Raw genomic sequence first — 21,294 nt, forward strand, 5'->3', positions numbered from 1 at the left:
AAATTTGAGCGTTGTGACGTATGTTATGTCAAGAAAGTAGTCATTAGAATATAAAGCACTTATTACGATATATTAATGTACACATATAAATAAGCTTCTACAATTAATTTATGAACAAGGAATGTGTATGTCAGAATAAATTATTAATTTGTATATTTATGTTAAGTATCACGTAAGAAGATTATGAAATAATTCAAAATATTTTCCCAAAATTGAAATTGAAATTTCTTTAAATTTCTTATACGTAAAAAATGTGGAAAAAATATGGAAAAAAACTGATTTGAGATATTCGTAATATTTTTAAAAATATTCTCTTAGTGAAATAAATTTTGTAAAAGTATTTGAATCAAATATATTTACCATTATTTTCTGATGCTGTCATTGCTTGTAATATCCTGAATGATCGAGAAGGAATTGCACTACCCGTGTATTTCTTCGGTTCTTGTACTTGTTGTTCACTGGGTGGCAAATTTGCTTGTGTCTCTTCTGTATGAAAATGATTACAAATTTATTATATTTCAGTTATTTTAATAAAATTAAAAAAAACAAAATTTATTTTTGCAGTTACACATACTTACCAAACGACTTAGAATTTCTGTTTTGCCGCTTATTTGCAACGTTTTGTGGTACTGTAACATATAAAATTAGAATTATTATATTGTTTATATTTGTAATATCCAATCTTTATTGTTTGAATACTAAGGAGGTTTGATTGCTTTAAAAAACAAGAAGTTACAATGTATATATTATTATACTTTTAATGAAATTCAACATTAATAAAAGTTTTTAGATAAAAACAATCTTACCAGCACAAGTTACTGAAGCATCATTCGAATCTGTCATATTTTGTAAAAAACGGAAAGCTCGTGAAGGTATTGCCGCACCACGATATCTTGGATCTTTCTCTTGATGAAGATAAATCTCTTGATCGACTGTAAAATATAATATTTGTCATTTCAAGTTTTCAAACGATAGTTTAATTTAAAATATTAAATCAATTAGTCTTTAAAAACCGTATTAAAAATAATTTACATTATATTATATTGATAATAATTAATATAAATGTATAATTTGAAAAATATCTATTTACACATAAAATATTTCTGTACACATTATAAATCGATATAACAAAAAATTAATATGGTAGATACATAAATAATATTATTCTACCTTGTTCTTTAAATTTATTCATGAGTAGTTTTTCATCTTCACTTAATTCCATTTTACGTATTTGTTCGGTACCAACATCGTTTAATTCGTCTGTGTCCGTTATTTTTTGAAGGACACGAAATGATCGCGACTGAATCGGACCAGGCTCGCATTGCTGATTAAGGTCGAGACTCCGCTGTTGCACTCTGTCAAGAATTTTAGTTATAATTAATAATTAAAATAAAATTGTGAATGTTAATAATTAACAAATTTGTTAAACATTTTTTGAAACACTTTTTTGAAATTACTTTTTAAATAAACTTTAATATATGATTAATTGTATGTTACCAAAATTGAGTTGTTTATTATCAAGATACAAACTATATTACTTATTAATTAAAAAAATGTATATTACTTAAATATCTTAAATATATATTAATTTATATAAATTTAATTACATTTTAATTTAATTTACTTTAATTTAGTTTTGAACTTACACTCTTGCTGGTTTTCCAATCTTAATATTATTTTCCGTAGTTGGTGGCATATTTCTTTTCTCGCTACCTTCCACTACGAGAGGAATAATATAAGTCGTTCCAGTCGAATCTGGCCGAGATGTGACATGAATCTGAGATTGCTTTTGATTTTGCGGATGATTTTGTGTCTGATTCTCAAATGTATGTTGTGCAGGTACTTGACCCCATCGTTGCTGATGATGCACAGTTGGAGGCTGTTTGGTAAATTGATGATGACCAGAATCACGCTTCACATCAAATACCGATGGTCTATCTTCGATCTAAAGAATATCATAATGTTAAAAAAATAAAAACGATATTTTAAGGACTAGCAAGAAATTAATTTACCAACTTACTCGGATAGGTACAACTCGTTCATGCGGTTGCGAATTCGTTTGTTGTGACGTTACAGAATTGATACTCTGCCTCTGCTGCTGTTGCTGCGGTTGCTGCTGCTGCGGCTGTTGAAATAATTGTTGCGGTTTTGTTTGTTGACACTGCGGAATCGAATATTGTTTTTGCTCTTGTTTTTGTTTCGCTTGTGAACATTGCGGAGACGCTTGTTGGACTTGAACATAAATCGGAGAAACTGAATTCTCCGACGAGTCGCTGCCAATCGTTTTATTCACATTCGTACGTTTAGCCCATTCAGGCAATTCTTCCTGGGGCTTATTTTTATTCTGCATCCAAGGTGTAGGAGCCTTGGCTAAAGTGATTTGAGTAGGAGTACTCGGACTTTCAGGAGTGCTCGACTGACTTGACGTGACTGTGATCGGTATTTTAGTATCCACCTTTGTAATATTTCTTACTGGTTCAGCTTGTTTGTCCACAGCTATAAAAAAAATTGAAATGTTTCCGTTACAATTTCACCAAATAAATATCATCAATTATTTACAACTCATAACTGATCATGATTTTATCATACATATCTGTTTAAAAATTTTTTTAATTGACATCCAGAACAGATTATTATATTGTACAATACAGTATATATCAAAATTTAAAAAATTGAATATAAGATAGAAATTGCCTATATATAATGCTACATAATTTTCAAAGGAATGGAAAAAGGATAAATAATTACCATTCGACAATGTTCTATTGACTGAAGGTGATTGTGACATCCTATGGGGTGGCTGGGGTGGCACATTGGAAGGAAAAACAGGTACCGCGACTTGAGGCACCAAGAGATTCGTTGCGGGAGAAACTACAGGCGATTGCTTTGACTCGATAGCAGATTTTGATGGTCCCTCTATGCCCTCATCATTAGCATTTTTCGCTACTCTTCTCGCCATTCGTGGACTACGAATCTGCGAGAGATCTAATTTGCCGCCCATACCCGGAGTATAAGTAAAAGGTTTTTTGTCCTTCGTTAGCATAGCATTCTGAATGGCTGCTGGTGGTTCATAAACATCATTGCTAACTACCTGCCTCTTTGCGTTCTATATGCCGCGAATCAACAAACAAAAAAAGATGAATTATTATTATTTATTATTAGCTATTAATTAAACAATTAAAGACTAAAGTTAAGGCTAAATTTTTACAGTTACAGTAAAATACAATACTTTTTTCCATAATGTAACGGATTTAACATTTTACTATAAATATGGGGTATACAGCCCAATATCTATTTCAATATTTAAAATTTTTTTTAAATAAAAATTTTTTTAAGTATATTTAATTTTAAAAGAAATAAAATTTTATATATCAACATATGCTGTACTTTAACTTTTCAAAATAAATTTCTCAAAATATAATAGAATATTTTAGAATTGTGTTCAATACCAGAGAAAATTTAAATAATTGACTTCTTTCTTGTATTTGTGAAAAAAATTATATTTACAGAATTCTATTTAATAAATGAATCACTTGACGCTATCATTGAGTCTCGTTATATCTTACGATTTCATCTTACCTCGGCAGTATTTATCCTCATAGCTGGCAAATGACCAGACACAGGAGGTGGAGGAGGTGGCGGTGGAGGTGGCCCTAAAATCATATAAATTATAAGTAATACAATATAATACAAAGAAGTGATATAATTAACTAATTAACATTTTCTAATAAACTTATTAAAATGTAACTTTATTAATGTTTATTTGAAATTCTTATTCATTATCCTTAAGATACGATGCCTGATGCGATATATTTTTTAAATTTATATTTATCTCTTTTTACTATAAAAAGAAGTATGACATGTGTACATACCTGCAACCATGACATCCGGATTTCTGTAAACAAAAATCGAACAATTCATTAATTTAGATAAATTTACTATTTAAATAATTTGTTTCTTAGCGAAATATATAATGGAAACCACTTTAACAGTTTTAGATAAACAAAGATGTCAAATGTATCATAAAATAACTTCTTCGCAAAATCAATATTTATTATATCAACTTCGTACCTAATTGAATTATAACGTGTGCAGTCAATTATTTTTTGATAGGATAAAAAGCTGGTTCAACAACTCTGATTCACTCTGTACACACACACACACACACACACACACACACACACACACACACACACACACACACACACACACACACAAAACCTGTACTTTTAATTGTTTTAAATTAAAATATATTTAATTATTGTAATTTTAATTATTTTTCCTTTTAATTAAAATATATTTTTCTAACGCAAACTGTAATTTTACTATAATTTGAACACATTAATCAGTTTATTCAAATTAAACCTGCTCCTTCGCAATGCAACATTATGACATGTTCATAAAATAAGAATTATTTTTTCGTGATATGTTGTTTTCTCAAAAATATACACATTTGAAAGGAATAATTAATCTAGTCTTCTTCGTTTGCATGAGACATTGCTATCTTATCACTGGAATGCAACTACTTTAAAGATGACTCATCTTGTGTGTATTCATACTTTGCGCACGTACATTTACATTTCATACATATGTTCAAATTTAATTTATAATTTAATGATGTATGATGATTTATTAATGTATATATTTATTTATAAATATATAAATTGTAATAATTGCAATTAAGAAAATAATTAAACTTGAATACAATCTCTTAAATACAATTTCTATCTATCTATTTTAAGAAATCATTAATCCGTATTGTTCTCAGAGCATTCATACATACATAAATTTATCGTGATAATTAAATTGGGAATACAAAAAATACTTAATTAGTCGCTCATATTTCTTCTATCGATCAAAACTATGTACAATCTGATAGTTGATTAAAATGTCTTTTAGGAGAACATGGTCAGATATTTCCTTAAAAGGATTAAACAACATCACTGGAATCACAGTGCAATTGGAAGATATCTCGCAGTTGTGTAAATGTAGGTCGTTACACAATATTGACAATTCTAATTACTATCAAAGAATTAAGAAAAACAATTACAAATAATTTCTAAGATTCTTATACACAAAGTGAGAAAAAGATTGCGAATTAAATATGAAAATTTAGTTTCCTTAGACTTATAATTAGATTTATACTTGCTTTTGCTTAAGTTCAAAATTATACATTTCGTTGATTTATTTTTAAACTATGAACTCAATGCGATTTCTATGTGAATCATGTTAATAAAATCAATGTAATAAAATCTTGTAAAGAAAAAAAATATAATAATTGAATAAGAGATAATAATTGAATAAGAGATAATAATAGAAAATAAATATTTTTTATAATAAAATATATGTAATAGTAGTCTTTGTATATGTAAATTTGTCAATAAAATGTTCAATAAAAAATCTAACATGAAATTATTGCAAAGTGTAACAAAAACAAATAGTATGTAGAATGTATTAATTTCATTAGTTATTACATATGTAAATAATTCATTCAAGAATTAAACAAAACTCTTCTTTAGCAATGAATAGAAGAAGCTGAAAATTTTAATAATAGAATTTTGGAGTCAAGTCTAATACTGTGCCGGAGCGCAGGCGTTTTTATCTTGGCACAACCAGTACAGCACGTGACTCTCACTTTCAGCAGATTCATGAATACTTCGTTGAAAAAGATAGTGCTTCTTGTGGAAAATTTGCCAACTTCTTCTACGTTATTTTGACATAAATAAATTATTCACGATATACTATATCGATCTTGTTATTATCAGTACCGGTGACTAATACAATTATTATAAATAAATGTTTATTTTTTTATTTTTTATTTTAGCCATCATGAAATTCATTAGTATTTTAATAATTTTCTGCACTAATAAATTTGGGAAATTTAAAAAATTTCCCAAAATTAAAAAAAAATGTTTATCGTTTGTAAAAATCTCCTAAAAAAAGTTGATTGATTTAGCCAAAAATATTTTTCTTATTCTCTTCTATATCATGTTATCACAAATTATGAAAAGTATTATTTTCTTAAAGTGTAAATTTCTCAGAAAAGTTCGGTCATGGCGAATCAAATCGGTCATGCTGATGGCGGCCACGCCGTAATGCTCGGAACCCAGCCAATAAACCGCAGCAAGTAGAAATGTATTTAAGTAGATACACGAGCAAGAGTAATTTTAGCGCGAACGGACTTGCGCAGTGGAGTTTCGCAGATTAAATATTTCGAATCATTTTATTTTTAGGATTTCTTCTCGCGGCAAATACACGATAAATGTGCGATCACCTCACAATCGATCGTATTGAATGAAGATAGTTATCAAATTCAATCAAGAGTCGAGAAATCTTGGATCTGAAAAACGTATATATTAACTATGAAAAAAAATTAAAATTCTACTGTTAGTAACATAAAAGAATATTATCATAAGTACCTATAACCAACAATCCGACGACGATTTTATTTTTATTCAAAAAAGATATTCATTTTACTAAAATGTTTACCAAACGAGGCATTGCGCCCAATTAAACGTAAAAATGCGCCGACTTGCGAAAAGCTACGCTCCAAGTCAAATCTTTTTATCGAACGACATCACTCGTCTCTTGACGACGAAATATGTGTTCTCCTTGGGACACCCAACGACAAGGCCGATTTGGCCTTGCGATGCTCGACCCATTGCACGACAATCGAAAAACGAGTTCCATCTCTGATCCTTTATTCTTTCGCGAGATCTGTCTCTCTTTCAAGTTTTGTGTGTATATGTCGATAAAACATAAACATTACATAAAATAATTTTTATCTTTTAATATAACTGACAATGTTCTAACATATTTTAAAATTATATATTTTAAAATTGTAATCCTACATATTAGTTAAATCGAAAATAATTCAACTCGATATTAGATTATAACGCTTGAACTTAATATTGACTGTAAGATTACCGGCAGTTTTAAGTCATGCTTATCCGATCTTTCTTTCTTTTTTAATATATGTTCTTATCGCAATAAATAAATGCACTACGATTACATTTTTTATTTTAGAGTGATCCGAAGAGGCAGAGTCACGCGTATTTCAACATGGATTGTAATTTAGAAGAAACGATGATCTTACCCGACAAATGTCGAAGAGTTCATATCCAAGATAATTTCGTAATTCACTGATGTTGATTCTGCACGCTGGCTTATGCCGCTACTCACTAGCCAAGAAAGAGAGAAAGAAAAAGAGAGAGAGAGAGAGAGAGAGAGAGGGGGGGGAGAAAAAGAGAGAGAAACCGGTTCTCTATACTACTTTTGGGATTCTAAAAGTTGAAGGAGAAGGCGGATATTAAAAGGGATACGAGCAGCTCCGATGCCGACACTAGCGCGCGCCCGCAGCTACTACAGACCGTCGTCGTTTCGAATCGCTTGGTGCTCAGACCTCGTCGTGACTTTACAGACTGGCACGCAGAGCTGACGATGTGACTCCACGGTCTTACATCTTTACCGATTTGATCGCCGCATTGCGTTGCTCTCGCGCTGGTCTGGTCACCGCGCGCCGACCGTCTTTCGCCGCTCGCCGTCCGCCGCTGCTCGCCAAAATAGCTCGATTCTATTTTAAGATCCTGATATATACAACGTATTTCCTATTATTCATCAGGTATACCAAAAAGTCTCAATCTTGGCATTGATTCACATGAAGATCATTGTATTTTATATATGTATATTAAAAATACGTATATTAAAAATACGTATGTAGACATCAGTATAACTGTCCTTAAAAAAGACGTATAATTCCAATTTGGAATTAAATTAATTCTGATTCAAATTCTCTTTTCACGACATACTGATAAATTTTTACTATATTATTTTATAGCTTCTTTTTACAAGATTTTTAGATACAGATTTCGTAGATATTTTTTTTTTATTCCGAATACAAAATATCAGAAGCCATGAAAAAGTTTCTGGATTATATAAAATAATTCTAAATTTTAAATATTTTCATATAAATAAGAAATGGAAATATGAAATAGAGAAATTCATATGAAAAATTGAAAATTACAAACACAAAGATATTAAATTTTAAATATTTCGCTGGCATCATCAAGTCTGTTCTTACTACTAATTTTACAACCGATTTTACTATATGTTCTATAAAAATTATTGCGATATTTAAATTCATGACACCTTATGTGATGCAATGTTGTGTAGCAAGTTATAATATGATAAACTGAATGATTACATTGCATCAACAAAAATTCATTTAATTAAAAATATGAAGTTATGTATACTCAAATAAACCTAAATATTATAAACTAAATAACAATGAAAGTATAATTATTATAAGGCTAATATTCTCAAGTACAATGGAAATGTTTAAGCACAGTATCTTGAGAAATTTCTAACTTAAAGATAAAAAATAACCGAATATGTAATGATAAAAGGAAGGATAATGGTGCCAATCCTGGTGAAAATTTTTTCTAAAAATTTCATTTAATTTTTTAGAATGTCCACATATAAATTTCTAAAAGAATTTTTCAGATTATATAATTTTATAACGTTTTAGAAAATTTTTTATATTCTTTTGTACAAATTGGAATATTTTTCAAAAATGTTAAAAAGGTCTACATTTTTTTCTAGAATTCTTTATACATTTTCAAATATTTAAAATTTTTTTCATTCAATGAAATTTCCGAAGAATATCTATAATAAAAAAGTTTAAGGTATTTTTCAGAAATCTTCTAAATTTATAATATTAAATTTACTTAAAAATATGAAATATGAGAACTATTTTCACCAGGAAACAAACACCTCGATACAATTTAGCGCTGATCATGGTCAGAAGCTACAATCTCATCAAACGCTGCTTCATGTTCCGAAGTGGTAAACATGTATGCTGGTAGAGTTAATCTAAGGACCTTGTCGTATTTGGCTTTTGTTTCCGATGTATAATCGTACGGTTCAGCTTCCTTCGTTTCTTCTGCGGTATACGACGCCTCATCGGGATAATCATTGTCCGGCTTCTCCAGTCTAACATATGAATTTTTGCTAGCGGACGTGCTGGGTTCTAAAGACTCTACCGCTTTCGTTTTCGTCGAGCTTGAGGGTTTGAAGTCACTCGGAGCGCGGACTCGGGGCACGGAATCAACTTGAAATTCTTTCGTTTCGTGAAATACGAGCTGATCCTTGTCAGGCTCCTGCCCGGTGACAAAAGCGCATTCCTCTTTTTGAAAACCCTTGTCGTCGATACACTGGTAGCAGGTCATTTTATCGCGCATAATCTTTTTACAATTCGATCGGTCCTCTTTCTGAAACTTCTGCATAAACTCCTCGATTTCGGCCTTCTTTTTCACAGTGTCCAAATATCCAGCGTCTACTTTCTTCCCTTCCGCATCATCCTTAGATGTTGCTTCATCCGTCGATGAAGCTTCGTAAGTTAGTCCCGGAACGTATTTGTCATAAGACTTCTTCGTAACTTCAGAACTGTCTGATGAGTGCTCGTCTTCGTGCGGTGTTTGCTCGGATTTCTGTGGATTGCCAAACGAGCTGGATTTACTGTAAGAAAAGAGCTTATCCTTGGGTTGATACGAGTATGAACATTGTTCAAAATCATTGCCTGTTTGCGGATCCTTGCAAACCTTGCACGTCATTGAGTCCTTCTGTAAAGTTTTACAATTATCCTCACTGATATTTTCAGAGTAAGTCTCCGAAACAGGTTTTGAGGAAGATGTCTTTTGGCCATCATAAGATTCAGGATTGCTATTATATGAAGGAAATTGGTAATCACTCGCTTCGGAACTAGAGTAATCGCTGCTATACTCGGGTGAATTGTGAGATGTACCGTCAGAATCATTCGGGACTTCTACTTTTCTGTTGGATTTTCGTGGATAAGTAGAGTGTTCTGATTTATCTAAAAAAATCAGTGTAAATATAATTAAAATATAGCCAATACATTCTCTAAAAAGCTATTAGTAAAAATTTCTGTGATTTATAACTCAAATAACTCTTGTGCTGTACACTTCATTTGTTATATTATGCATACGAATGTATTGCAAAACTCGATTTTTTTAAAGAATATAGAAGCATCTTTAATATACTTTCCAAAATTACACAATAACAGAATTTAATCAAAATATATATTCAAAGAACATAATTTTAGGATAAAAAAGTTCCAGTACATTGCATAACTGTATTTATATAAAGCATTTAATAATAACTTTTTCTTACTAGAATTTTAATTCTTAATTTAATACTAAAAATATTAAAAAATTGGAAATTAGAATAATTAAATTAAAATAACTTAGTATTAAAATAATTATATAAGATAATTATTAAAAAATAAATGGCTGCATTTAAAGTTAGCCGAGCAGTTGAATGTGATTGATTGACTTTATAACTATATATAAGAATCAATCATGTTTAATCGTTCGTGAAGAATAGGCTACTCTATCAGCTTGAAATCTTACCTATATAATCAGGCGCAGAATTGATACTTTGCGGATAATCAAAAGTCTTTGATTTTTCCGATGCTTGACCCTTGTTTGAGTCCCGACTGTCCTGAGTCGAATCTAAAGTCTTATCCGGATATCCAAAGGTTTTTGATCTGCTGTATTTATATAATTTATCGCTGGGTTGATAATTATAAGTGCATTTCTCATAAGTACCGCCTGTCTTAGAATCCTTGCACACTGTACAGGATTTGGAATCCTTTTGTATCTGTTTACAATCTGATGAAGGAGCATCCTTCACTTCATCCTGTTCATTCACTGTCGAAGCCTTCTCGGAATAATTCTCGCTAGGATAAGAATATTCACGAGATTCAGTGCTTGGACTATGATCTTTTTGGTGATCAGACGCTTCAAAATTAGAAACTTCGGAATGAGAAGTTAACTCGGGACGTTGTTCATTGTTGTCATTTTCCTCACTTTTCTCAGGTTTTCCAAATGTGCTGGATTTGACGTAAGAATATGCTTTCTCATGTGGCTGCTTTACATACGAGCACTGCTCATATTTGCCGTTGGTCTTAGCGTCTTTGCACACCATACACACCATAGAATCTTTTACGATTTTATCGCATTTTTCTCCCTTGTTTTCATATGCAGCTGGTACGTCATGAGTAGCATCAGTAAAATACTCATCAGTAAATCGATAAGGATTTCGTATTTTTCCATAATCATTGTTTTCTTCGTAATTGGATCTGCGATAATAAATAATAATAATGACATCGTAGCATGTAGTGAGAAAATTATATAATCTGCACAAATTTTATTTTAATTGGTACAACTTTGTGATATTATTTTTCTTTTTAGAAAAAATAAATTAAAATAGAAAGATTATAATAAATTTCTTTTTAATATTTTTTATTTAAAATTATTTTCTTCTTTTTAAATCTATTTATGGTAAAATATTTCCTTAAATATTCTTTAAATAATTCAAAGTTATCTAGCTGTATCATTTTTAAACCTTTTGAATTAAAAAGAAACGTTATTTTTTCGCGTTCAATTGAAGTACGTCTCACTTTTTCCTTTTTTGAAAAATATATCTATAGTTCGAATAATGGATAAAAAAACGTATTATACGATCGTATAAACATGAATATTAAAATTATTAAAATTGCCTCTCTTTAAAGTACAAATATTAAGTTTTAACAAACTTTCAATAAATTGGCGAATGTGATATTTCTATTTGTGATATTTCTATTCGAAGAATACTTTAATATCGCTACCTTCGATATCTGAATTTAGTAGGTGCGGGTAAATAATTTTCCACCTTCATATTAGCGGATACACTCTCTTCTGGATGACTGCTATATAAACAACGTTCATACGTGGATTTAGTTTTTGGATCCTTGCAATTGTAACAAGTTGTAACGCCTTTCCTTGGTTCACCATCCTTTCCAATTGATTTCACCTTAATTTCTTGACAGTTCGCTACTCCTAAGTCAGGAGTCAATTCCTTGTACTTTGTAGAATCTTTATTAGAGAACACATAAAATGGAATTTTTTTCAAGTATTTTTCTTCAATAGGTTCTTTCTTCATAGTAACGGGAAAAGATTCAGATGGGCTTCCAAAACGATCTATAGATCGATCTTTATTCAATTCATAAAAACTGTAACCAGGCAAAATCTCGGAAGGAGCACTCTCATAAAAGTCATATTGGTTATTCCAAGAATGCGATGTGCTCTCTGATGGACCCCAATTTTTCAAACGTTCATAATTTGCACTTACATAACAAGTAATTAGAGCTGATAGCGTTAAATATATCTGCAAATGTATAAGAAAATATTTATTTATTTATTCAAACACAATAGCAATATTAATTTTGTTTAATATAACAATAATATATGCCTATTAGATATTACAATGTAGAATATCCTTCAAAAAAATAATCCTTGTATTTTACCTTTATTTTAAATAAATTACAGCTTTTGATATTCTTTATACCATTGAGGCTTTAGAGCTTTGAGATCATATAGAAATCAAAATTTACTTGAAACAAGAAATAGAAAATAATTTAAAAATTTTTACAGTTTAATTTTTAATTGTATTTTATAAAGTTTAGATAAAGATTTTTTTAAAGAAAAAAATGTTTACAAAGATCCAAAATCAATTATTTCAAAATAGAATGAGTATACAATATTACACGTATTACAAGCAAAAAAATATTAATATTAATACAATTAGTTAAATGCAGTATTGAATTAATGTTCTATCTAAACGTTTCTCTTTCACTGACCTTGCAGCAAGTCATTTTCGAAGACCATCAATCATTTAATACCCGAATAGATTTGTATTTTCAATTCCAATAGGATAACCACAATCTACATCACTTTCTCATCAAGTGATCGTATCTTCGTGTAAAATGCCTTTATATTGACTCGTAGTAAATAACAGATATTCCCTACCTAGCATAAGCCTTTATTCTTTTGTTGGAAAAATTCACGAACCGTGACGCGCTCCAATCGAAGTGATCGAAACAATCGACCGATTACCTAAACTACTTTTGCTTTTATTTACGTAACTCGGAGTGAGCGTTTACGACGAAAACTAGTGAAAATAATGAGATTGTAGGACATGCACAATTACATCAATGGAAAAAGAAAGACAGAACAATATATAACTTTTACTGATAATAAATTCATAATCATAGCCGTTACTTTAAGGTATTTATATATTGTATTAGTATACATTTTGATAATTTAGAATGTTTAATAACACAAGAAAATTACAGCTCTGCATAAATTTATCAATATGAATGAAGTGAAGAATTATAATTGATTTAATATTTATTCGCTTAAGAATAAAATTACAAATTTATTATTTATCAGCAATATCATATTATAAATGTCATACTATAAATATATTAGACTTAAATAGCATTTTTTTCGAAATTTTAAACAGAATACTAAAATAATGTAAAAATAATATTAAAATAATAAAAATGTTTCAAATTGTTAAATGAATATCATCGTTTTTGCTCTATTTACGCTCAGGAAGCAAAACTATATACAATGTGAAAGTGAATTCGAAGATCAATGACCGCGCGTATTATTGTAAATATTTCCGTTCCAATGCAATCGTTGTAAAAAAATATATATAATGTATTCCACACCTAAGATATTATATTAGTTATATTTTTCTTCTTCATAACAAATCTATTGAAGATAATAAAATTTTATTTGCTATTTTAATATTTGCTGGATCTTTTTACGTGATATAAAGATTACCGCAGATTTTCTTCGATAAAAAGAGAGAAGGAATAAATATCCTTATCTTAAATAAAATTATATGTTTTCTTTATGTTCGAATCAATTTCTTTCGTTATTCGCTCTATGAAAATATTAAAGTAATCATTATTTAAAGAGTGACAATTTTAGAAGATATCTTATATTTTATTTTGATAAAATATGAAATTTTTTGTAAAATATTTTAATTTTCATATTTTGTATGTAAAATAATAAAAATAAAAATAAGATATCAGAGAACATTAAAATTAAAATTAATTTTGTCACTATCCTTAATTAACAGTCTGAAAAAGAAAAAATAAATATAACACATTGCGTATTCATTTATTTTTGTAATAGTAATATAAATATTTTAAAAACATATTGTACATCTTTTTTTAGTAAATGTGCGTATATTATTTATTACTTAACGTGAATTAATTTAATAATCCTAATCAATAACAGTTAATTAATATTAAGGTATTTATTTGTCAGCTTGGAACAGTCTCCCAAAAATTTGTATAAATATAATTTTAAGAATTTTATGTTATACAAATATAATCAATCATTTAATTCTAATTTCTGCATGATACTTTATTAATTAAGAATAATCTTATAATAAAACAATATTGTCTAAAAATAATTATCTTTTGACAAATACACCATAATGCGCCTTAAACTCTACGTATATTGACTTTTGTGATAAACTCTAAGTATTAAAAGTGATTGTGAAAAGGAGAAAACTCTGAAAAACACATAGGGATTTACCAGAAATGATTTGCGAGTTCGTAATATATAGATCATCGTTGAAAATGGTTTACTCCTTAAAAGGGAAATTTCGTGGATAGACAGAGATGTGTGAAACACGCGGCGTGTGATTAAGTTGTTTGCCGAAAACTGCATCAGTAGGCGCGGGCTTCATTCGAAGCTTTGATGCAATTTTTTGCATGATGATTTTATCATTCTCAATATCTTTAATTGTTTTTTTGTTATTCTGTTTTCCTTTCTGAGAGTTGTTGCGTTTACGATAGTAAAGAACTTCACCGGCTAAAGTAATCATCGCCAGTGCCAGTCCAAACAAAGTTGCAATAAATACACCTCCTATAGAAATATTAATTAAATACAAAAAATTTGAATCAATTAAAAAAAAAATACCTAAATACATTAATACTTCAATAGCAAATTGTTATATAATTACATTTATATACATATATATGTATGTGTGTATATATATATATATATAATTTTTTTCTATATATATTAGGTATATTTACATAACATCTAAATTTAGTGATGTATAAGAAATAATAACAAACCTAAACTCTCCAATGTAATTCCCTCATTATCATCGGAATTTGGACATTGAGATTTTAATGTCTGATTCCAATACTTGGCTGCTAATGTCTCAAAATATCTGTCTTTTTGTAAATCCAGTATTCTAAAAATAATATTATTGATATTACATATTTGTCGTATAAGTGACGATCATAAAATGACAATCTTTGCTACTTAATCCATTTCATTCCAATATAATTACTAAAAACTTTTTGCTATTTAAATGCTTAACGCGCTATACATTTATTGTTTCAAGATATTTATAATTGCATAAAAACTTACGAATTAAAAAATGTCATACATTCAAACACACATACAATACTTTGCTATAATTCTAATGATAATCGATAGTATCTTAATTGGGAATCGAGTGAATTAAGCATAATAGAAAAGAGAAAAGAAATAAATCAAACTTTCTGCTTATTTCTTCTTGTAAATGACTGCCTTGCTGTACGGCAATAGCATACGGTTGCTCGGCAAATACTTCGCCTACTTCCGTTAAATTGCAGTTCTTCGTTACTTCATATTTTATCTCCGACGAATCATGAATAAACGCAAATTCGGCCTCTTCGCTTTCTATCACCTGAAAAATATCATATATTTCAACTAAACATTTATTATTGCGTTTCACAATTTCTCAACATTTTTTCTCTTCTTCTACTTTTTTCTTGTACCTTTCTAAAACCATCTTCGGTAGACTTGACTGGTCCCACTTGAGTAATAGCTTGTAGAATATGACCGTATTGTTCCTTTATTGGATAATCCCAGACACGATATTCTACTTGATCGCTGGTGCTATTTAGTGTAATTTCTTTCCATACTCTACAAACAAATAATATAAAATATGCATAACATTGCCGATGACCTTAATAACATTTCATTTAAAAAATGGTATATATTTTACATACGTATATAGCTTTTCCTCGGCATTTTTCATGTTTTGGAAATATTGATGAGCACTAGAATTGGTTAGAACGGTATAATTTATACGTGATTGCCTAGCCAATTGTTCCAATGATTGTACAGGTGACTATGTAATGAAATAAAATACGTATATTAGTATATGAGAGAAATGATATGTCTTACAGAATATTAATATTTTTAATAATACTCTCCAAATAAAATAAATCTCTCCAAATAAAATAAAATAAAAAAAAGAAAAACAAAAATTTTCATTGAATATATTAGGTGTGGGAAATAATAAAAGAGACATACTTGCATTCTTTCCACAGTAAGGAAAGCAGCTAAATTTGCAGTAAAAGTCGCGAGCATCAGTACAACGAATAGCCAATAAGCTGCAACCAAAGTTCTGCTTGATAATGCTTTTGGAGCTTCACCACCACCTTGTGGCGTAAAAGATGTCAGTGCGAACCAAAAGCTCTCTTTCAATGTAAATTCTCTAAAAAATTTGTCTGTTAGATTCAACCAAAAGGAGAAAACAGGTAAAATTTTTTGATAAAAAATTAAATTGCTATCTACTACATACATACAATGAAATATATTCAACACATACGAAGTAATCGCTTGTATGTAGTTTATAATATAATAGAACTCGCAGCAAAAATGAATATATTATTAGATACGTACCGACAAGGATAGGGATAAAGTCGTTTATTGTTCCTTGCACTGTATGGTGAATATTTATCTAATATCCAAATCATAATACCGGTCAAAGTTAACGCTCCTACTATACTAAGCCAGACTTCATGTCTCAATACTGTCATGAATTTAAATAGAGATGTTTTACGGATTGGCTTTCTCATTACTTGAAAACAAAAATTAACATAAATTATTTTTTTCATATTAAATTATCATTTACATGCATATTTAGCTAAAAAAACTTGTCTCACAGATTGAATAAAATAAAAAAAATATATATAAAAAATTGAATAAGAATTAAGATAAACTATTGTAAAAAGAATATAAACGTTTATTAAAATTTATATTCTATTTGCTGGTAGCATTCATATAAAATATAATATGTAATATAAAAAAGATTTAAATTGCATACCGATTAATATACCGGACTGTTCGAAATAGGGTGCAACAAAATCAATGACTTCTTCTCGCTCTGATGTCATTGTTAAAGACGCCACAGCAATATCAGTTTCCTATTATTAAACAAATTTACTTGTTACAGTCAGAAAATATTATCAAGCTACTTTAATTTTTAAAACTTTTTGCGGACACTCCAAAACTAATTAATGCTAATTAATGTTAAAATTTTTAATCCTTAAAAGAAACTGATTGCAAAGATTGAGATTAATAAAATTTTTAATATTACATTATTTCATATTGCTACAGTGTGGCATAATAAAACAGAATAAGAAAGAAAAAAATTAAGGCAATTAATTGCAACGAATGATTAAAAGTTATATTAAAATAAAATAAAATATCGTGGTAAATGTGAAAAACATTTTGAAAATATACAGAATATTTTGAGAAAATATTTAAACATACTCCTTTAGCCAGATCACCTATCAGACCGCTCCATTCACCATTAGACAATTTTTTGCCAAACTCTAGATCTTCAGGAATAACAAGATCATAATCGAATTGCATCTCCTCGGATAATTTTTGAATAAAATCTATACAGTAACCTTCCCAAATTTCTTTTCCATCCTCGTTACGCATGTCTTGACCCGTCACTGGATCTTTCTTAATTACAGACCATGGAATTGACTATTAATCAGATTAATTAAGGCAACATTAGATCAACTTTTACAAGTTGTGTTTCTTACTATTAGCGAAATAGGTAAAACGCTAATATGAATATGAAAAATATTTTTCGCATGAATAAAATTTCAATTTAATTTATACATACAATTGGAAGAATTAATTAATTGCTAAATTAACTTGATAATTAATTTTAATTTAAATAAAATTGACGACTTAACAATGCACTTAATTGTTATTTAAAATTACAAAATACATTTACATTTACAATCACTTTGTAATTATTTATTCGATAAATTTTCGTTTAACGTTGATTTTTTGTTTAATAAAACAAAACAAAGCTTTAGCGAAATGTGGTTCTTACCGGTGCCGTTCCAATCCGGAAGAATCGCTTGGCTGGTTCTATTTTCCTCCCATCGGCTTCTTTAATTTTTGTACGTCTCGTCCAAGTTGCGAGCGCATCTACAAAACCATGACTAACCATTTGTAACTCGATCTCCGCTTTGTAAGTGATCATAGCCTTCTCTGACCAATATTCGAAAGTATCGTTACTGTCCAATCTCTAGAACGTAAATAAATAAACTTATTTAAGTACACATTGTTAATTACTTTTGAATTTTCATCTTGAAAATGCTTTAATTGCTAATATAAATATAAACATAGTATAAGTCAGATATGTTTTATTTTCTTAATGGATATTTAATTACTTCGATAGTACTTACTGTCATTAAAATCTTATTGAATGTTTCCATTGTGATGTTCGAAGTTGAAGTGGAATTAACTGGTTTATCACACTGACCTGTCTTTGCAGCTACACTTACACCTCCTCTTTGAACATCACTCATCAAGCTTACGATCAAGCCAATCAAACGTTTGAAGTAGTGCGGGAATATCTAACATAACATAATTCTTTTTAATTAATTTTTTATAAACGCTTATTAGAAACAACTTAATAAGTTATACGATATATAAACGATCTTAATAAGTTATTAATAAAAAAATATATATAAAAGAGCTCTCTTTTATTTCCAAATAAATATTATATTAATTTTCTTTCATATTTACTAGATAATAAATTCTTTTGTATAAAACGATAGAGATATTCAAATTTCATAAAAAATTAATTTTATTAAAACTGACCTTAAAATTTGGAGGACATGTGCAAGATACATCGCCCATTAAACGACAACAAATGTCAGTCTTCATATTAAGAACGGTAAATGAAACATTTAACTGAAGATCACCGGTAATATAACGAAATTCGTTATAATTATTGTCTGTAAATACTAAATTCCAGATACCTTCTCTTTTAACGAGTCCTCCTCCAATAGCCTGAAATGTTGCTTTAACTTTATACCTATTTACGATTAAACATTAAAAAATTTAAGTCTTAAAGATTTAAAGTACGTACAAATGTTTAATTAACATATATTAAAGTGTTAAAAATAAATAGTATACGTGCTAAAATCGATGATATTTATCTCTCACCGTTTTAAATAGTTCTTCCATTTTCGCTGTGCTAGCATAAATTACATAATAAGACGGTGATGGTCGCATACCCCGTATTTTCGCTACAGTTCTTTCTGTCAATTCGTCAATGACCACCAATCTAATTATCGAATTTCCGATAAGATAATAAAGGCTCTGATTTAACTCTAAAATCATTACGCATCAATCTAATTAATTAACATTAACGAACTATTATAAAAATTATGCTATGTCCACATTTTTCATTTTAACAATAATTTAACAACAATTTTTTTCTCTCAACAATTTTTTTTCTCAAATCTAAAGAGAAAGGGTGAGAAGTTATTACTGATTTTTTTATGTTAAACATAACTGTTGAGAAATCAAAATATTGTGTAGTGAAGGAATAACTTTAAGAAATTTAAGATTAAAAAAGTTATATTTAAAAAATCCATCATTTCATAGCTAAGATATTCAGAAAAAAACTATCAATGTATAAAACAAGTTTATTATAAAAATTAAGATTTATACGATTTTCGTGAATAAGTATAAGAGTTATTATACATATTGCAGAAAAGTTTTAGATTAAACTATTGGAAACCGATTTACTAAATATTAAACCTATTGTTTCTAAAGTGATAAAAAGCCTAAATTATTAAAAAAATTATTTTTTTAACATTTTTTTATTGAACTTCGGTGTTTACAAAAATACTATGGAATGTAGTTATATATGGATATAATGCATAGATACAATAAATCAAATCATGCACAATATTCATTATGTATAATATCAAGAGTGAACAATAGTGAACTATTAATATTTGCGCACCTCTTTCATCTTCAAAAATTAAGCCAACATCGGTTGCGTTTTTCATAATCAAAAGATCATCAATCGCTTGAACATACGGACTTATACTGCAATCGCCACGTTTGTATATTATTCCTCTTTCGTCCGCAATATTTCGTAATTTATCCCAACCAGTCCACGTCATATCCAGTATGATACTTATTCCTTTATATAGAATGGCACAGACTGTCACAAAAATGAAGAACATTTTTTAACTTTGTATAGCTTGCCTCGTTATAAAAGACTCGTTATAAAAGTTTCTATTATTGCTTTCCTAAGAGCAATAATAAAAACAGTACTTTACATAATATGCATAAATGCATAAATAGCATCTCGAAAGATCGGACAACGTATAATATTTTCAAATTTAAATGTACATAGATGTATAACATACCTGTCTTGAAACTTGCATCTACATTCTCGCGATTTACTGTGACAATAGAAACATCAACAGTAATCATGTCATTAGCAAAATTTCGTTCTGCCTCTGGAACCGCGTCGTTTAAAATACCCAAAATAGATGAATCGGATTCTTCTATTACGACCACTTAGAAATAGGAAAAAAAATGTCAGGCTCATTATCATATCGGGATTATTACTATTATTCAGTTTTATTAATATTTATAGATCATACTGTTTTAAAATTGTTATTTCGTATGAAATAGATATACCTTGTACAGAGCTAAGCACTCACTTAGATTAACGTTGTAAGTAAAAACAAAAATTATCTAATATCGAGAATTACGATTTTATCAAACATAATATTAATAATTGCATTATCGATATTTGAAAAAGAAAAATAAGAAAAGATATCGCATTTGTATCCCTGCGAGTAAATTTTTTGTATACTTACTCAAATTCATTGGCGTTTGACAAAGCACAAATGGCAAAAAGAAAATGAGGATCAATATGAACGACATTCTCCTTGACATAGCGAAATTGATGAAGGTCGCACGAATGAACAAGGAATATTTTTGCTTCGTTTCAGATAGTAGGTGCCAGAACAATATGATATGAACGGCATGGCACAATAAAGCGATGATGGTTACGCCTGCGCCGATGTCAGTGGCACGACAATTTGCTTATGAATATTATATATCAATACCATCGAATCTCTCATGAATCCCTTTTTCCTGCTCAGCACGACTATTGGCCGTCGGATCATTGATTTATCGCGGTACGTAAAGTCGCGTGTACAATTCAACGTCAGGATCATTGCGTATAAGAAAACGAAAACGACAAATTCATCATTCATATATATCTCTTAGGAGCCACTGTATTGTA

At 29.1% G+C, this 21,294-nt stretch overlaps 3 protein-coding genes across 3 annotated transcripts in view; all 3 read right to left on the minus strand.

Moving 5' to 3' along the window:
- Positions 1-7,517, minus strand: part of LOC108685706 — an 11,979-nt gene extending 4,462 nt beyond the window's left edge. The window contains exons 1-10 of the mRNA XM_018190637.1: positions 7,097-7,517; positions 3,873-3,895; positions 3,580-3,653; positions 2,749-3,106; positions 2,021-2,496; positions 1,647-1,945; positions 1,171-1,355; positions 807-932; positions 579-629; positions 361-486 (exon numbers count right to left, since the gene is read on the minus strand). Coding sequence (XP_018046126.1) covers positions 361-486; positions 579-629; positions 807-932; positions 1,171-1,355; positions 1,647-1,945; positions 2,021-2,496; positions 2,749-3,106; positions 3,580-3,653; positions 3,873-3,895; positions 7,097-7,119 — 1,741 coding nt within the window. The 5' untranslated portion in view covers positions 7,120-7,517. The remainder of the gene's footprint in view (positions 1-360; positions 487-578; positions 630-806; positions 933-1,170; positions 1,356-1,646; positions 1,946-2,020; positions 2,497-2,748; positions 3,107-3,579; positions 3,654-3,872; positions 3,896-7,096) is intronic.
- A 1,266-nt stretch (positions 7,518-8,783) lies between these two features.
- Positions 8,784-12,712, minus strand: LOC108685557. The gene is made up of 4 exons (XM_018190408.1): positions 12,698-12,712; positions 11,687-12,225; positions 10,428-11,158; positions 8,784-9,871 (listed from the first exon to the last, which is right to left on the minus strand). The coding sequence occupies exons 1-4, from the start codon at positions 12,710-12,712 to the stop codon at positions 8,784-8,786; spliced, it is 2,373 nt and encodes a 790-aa protein (XP_018045897.1).
- A 1,790-nt stretch (positions 12,713-14,502) lies between these two features.
- On the minus strand, positions 14,503-20,942 carry LOC108685622 (ionotropic receptor 25a-like). Its single transcript, XM_018190497.1, has 16 exons — positions 20,864-20,942; positions 20,405-20,557; positions 19,993-20,196; positions 19,185-19,351; positions 18,837-19,028; positions 18,419-18,589; positions 18,061-18,258; positions 17,481-17,702; positions 17,032-17,131; positions 16,608-16,785; positions 16,236-16,419; positions 15,929-16,050; positions 15,695-15,842; positions 15,434-15,603; positions 15,002-15,123; positions 14,503-14,786 (listed from the first exon to the last, which is right to left on the minus strand). The coding sequence occupies exons 1-16, from the start codon at positions 20,940-20,942 to the stop codon at positions 14,503-14,505; spliced, it is 2,694 nt and encodes an 897-aa protein (XP_018045986.1).
- Positions 20,943-21,294: the final 352 nt, after the last annotated feature.

Source organism: Atta colombica, unplaced genomic scaffold (assembly GCF_001594045.1).
Source record: "Atta colombica isolate Treedump-2 unplaced genomic scaffold, Acol1.0 scaffold155, whole genome shotgun sequence".
NCBI lineage: Eukaryota > Metazoa > Arthropoda > Insecta > Hymenoptera > Formicidae > Atta > Atta colombica.

What these genes read in the sequence shown, in the direction of transcription:
- LOC108685557 (XM_018190408.1), bottom strand. An exon ending in ACTAAATTCAGATATCGAAG is followed by an intron (nt 11,159 to 11,686) that starts GTAGCGATATTA and finishes TTATTATCGCAG; the next exon opens with ATCCAATTACGAAGAAAACA. An exon ending in TTCTGCGCCTGATTATATAG is followed by an intron (nt 9,872 to 10,427) that starts GTAAGATTTCAA and finishes TGATTTTTTTAG; the next exon opens with ATAAATCAGAACACTCTACT.
- LOC108685622 (XM_018190497.1), bottom strand. Translation starts at nt 20,942, where the DNA reads ATGTCAAGGAGAATGTCGTTCATATTGATCCTCATTTTCTTTTTGCCA. An exon ending in AGATGCAAGTTTCAAGACAG is followed by an intron (nt 20,197 to 20,404) that starts GTATGTTATACA and finishes TTTTTGTGACAG; the next exon opens with TCTGTGCCATTCTATATAAA. An exon ending in TCCGGATTGGAACGGCACCG is followed by an intron (nt 17,703 to 18,060) that starts GTAAGAACCACA and finishes TCTGATTAATAG; the next exon opens with TCAATTCCATGGTCTGTAAT.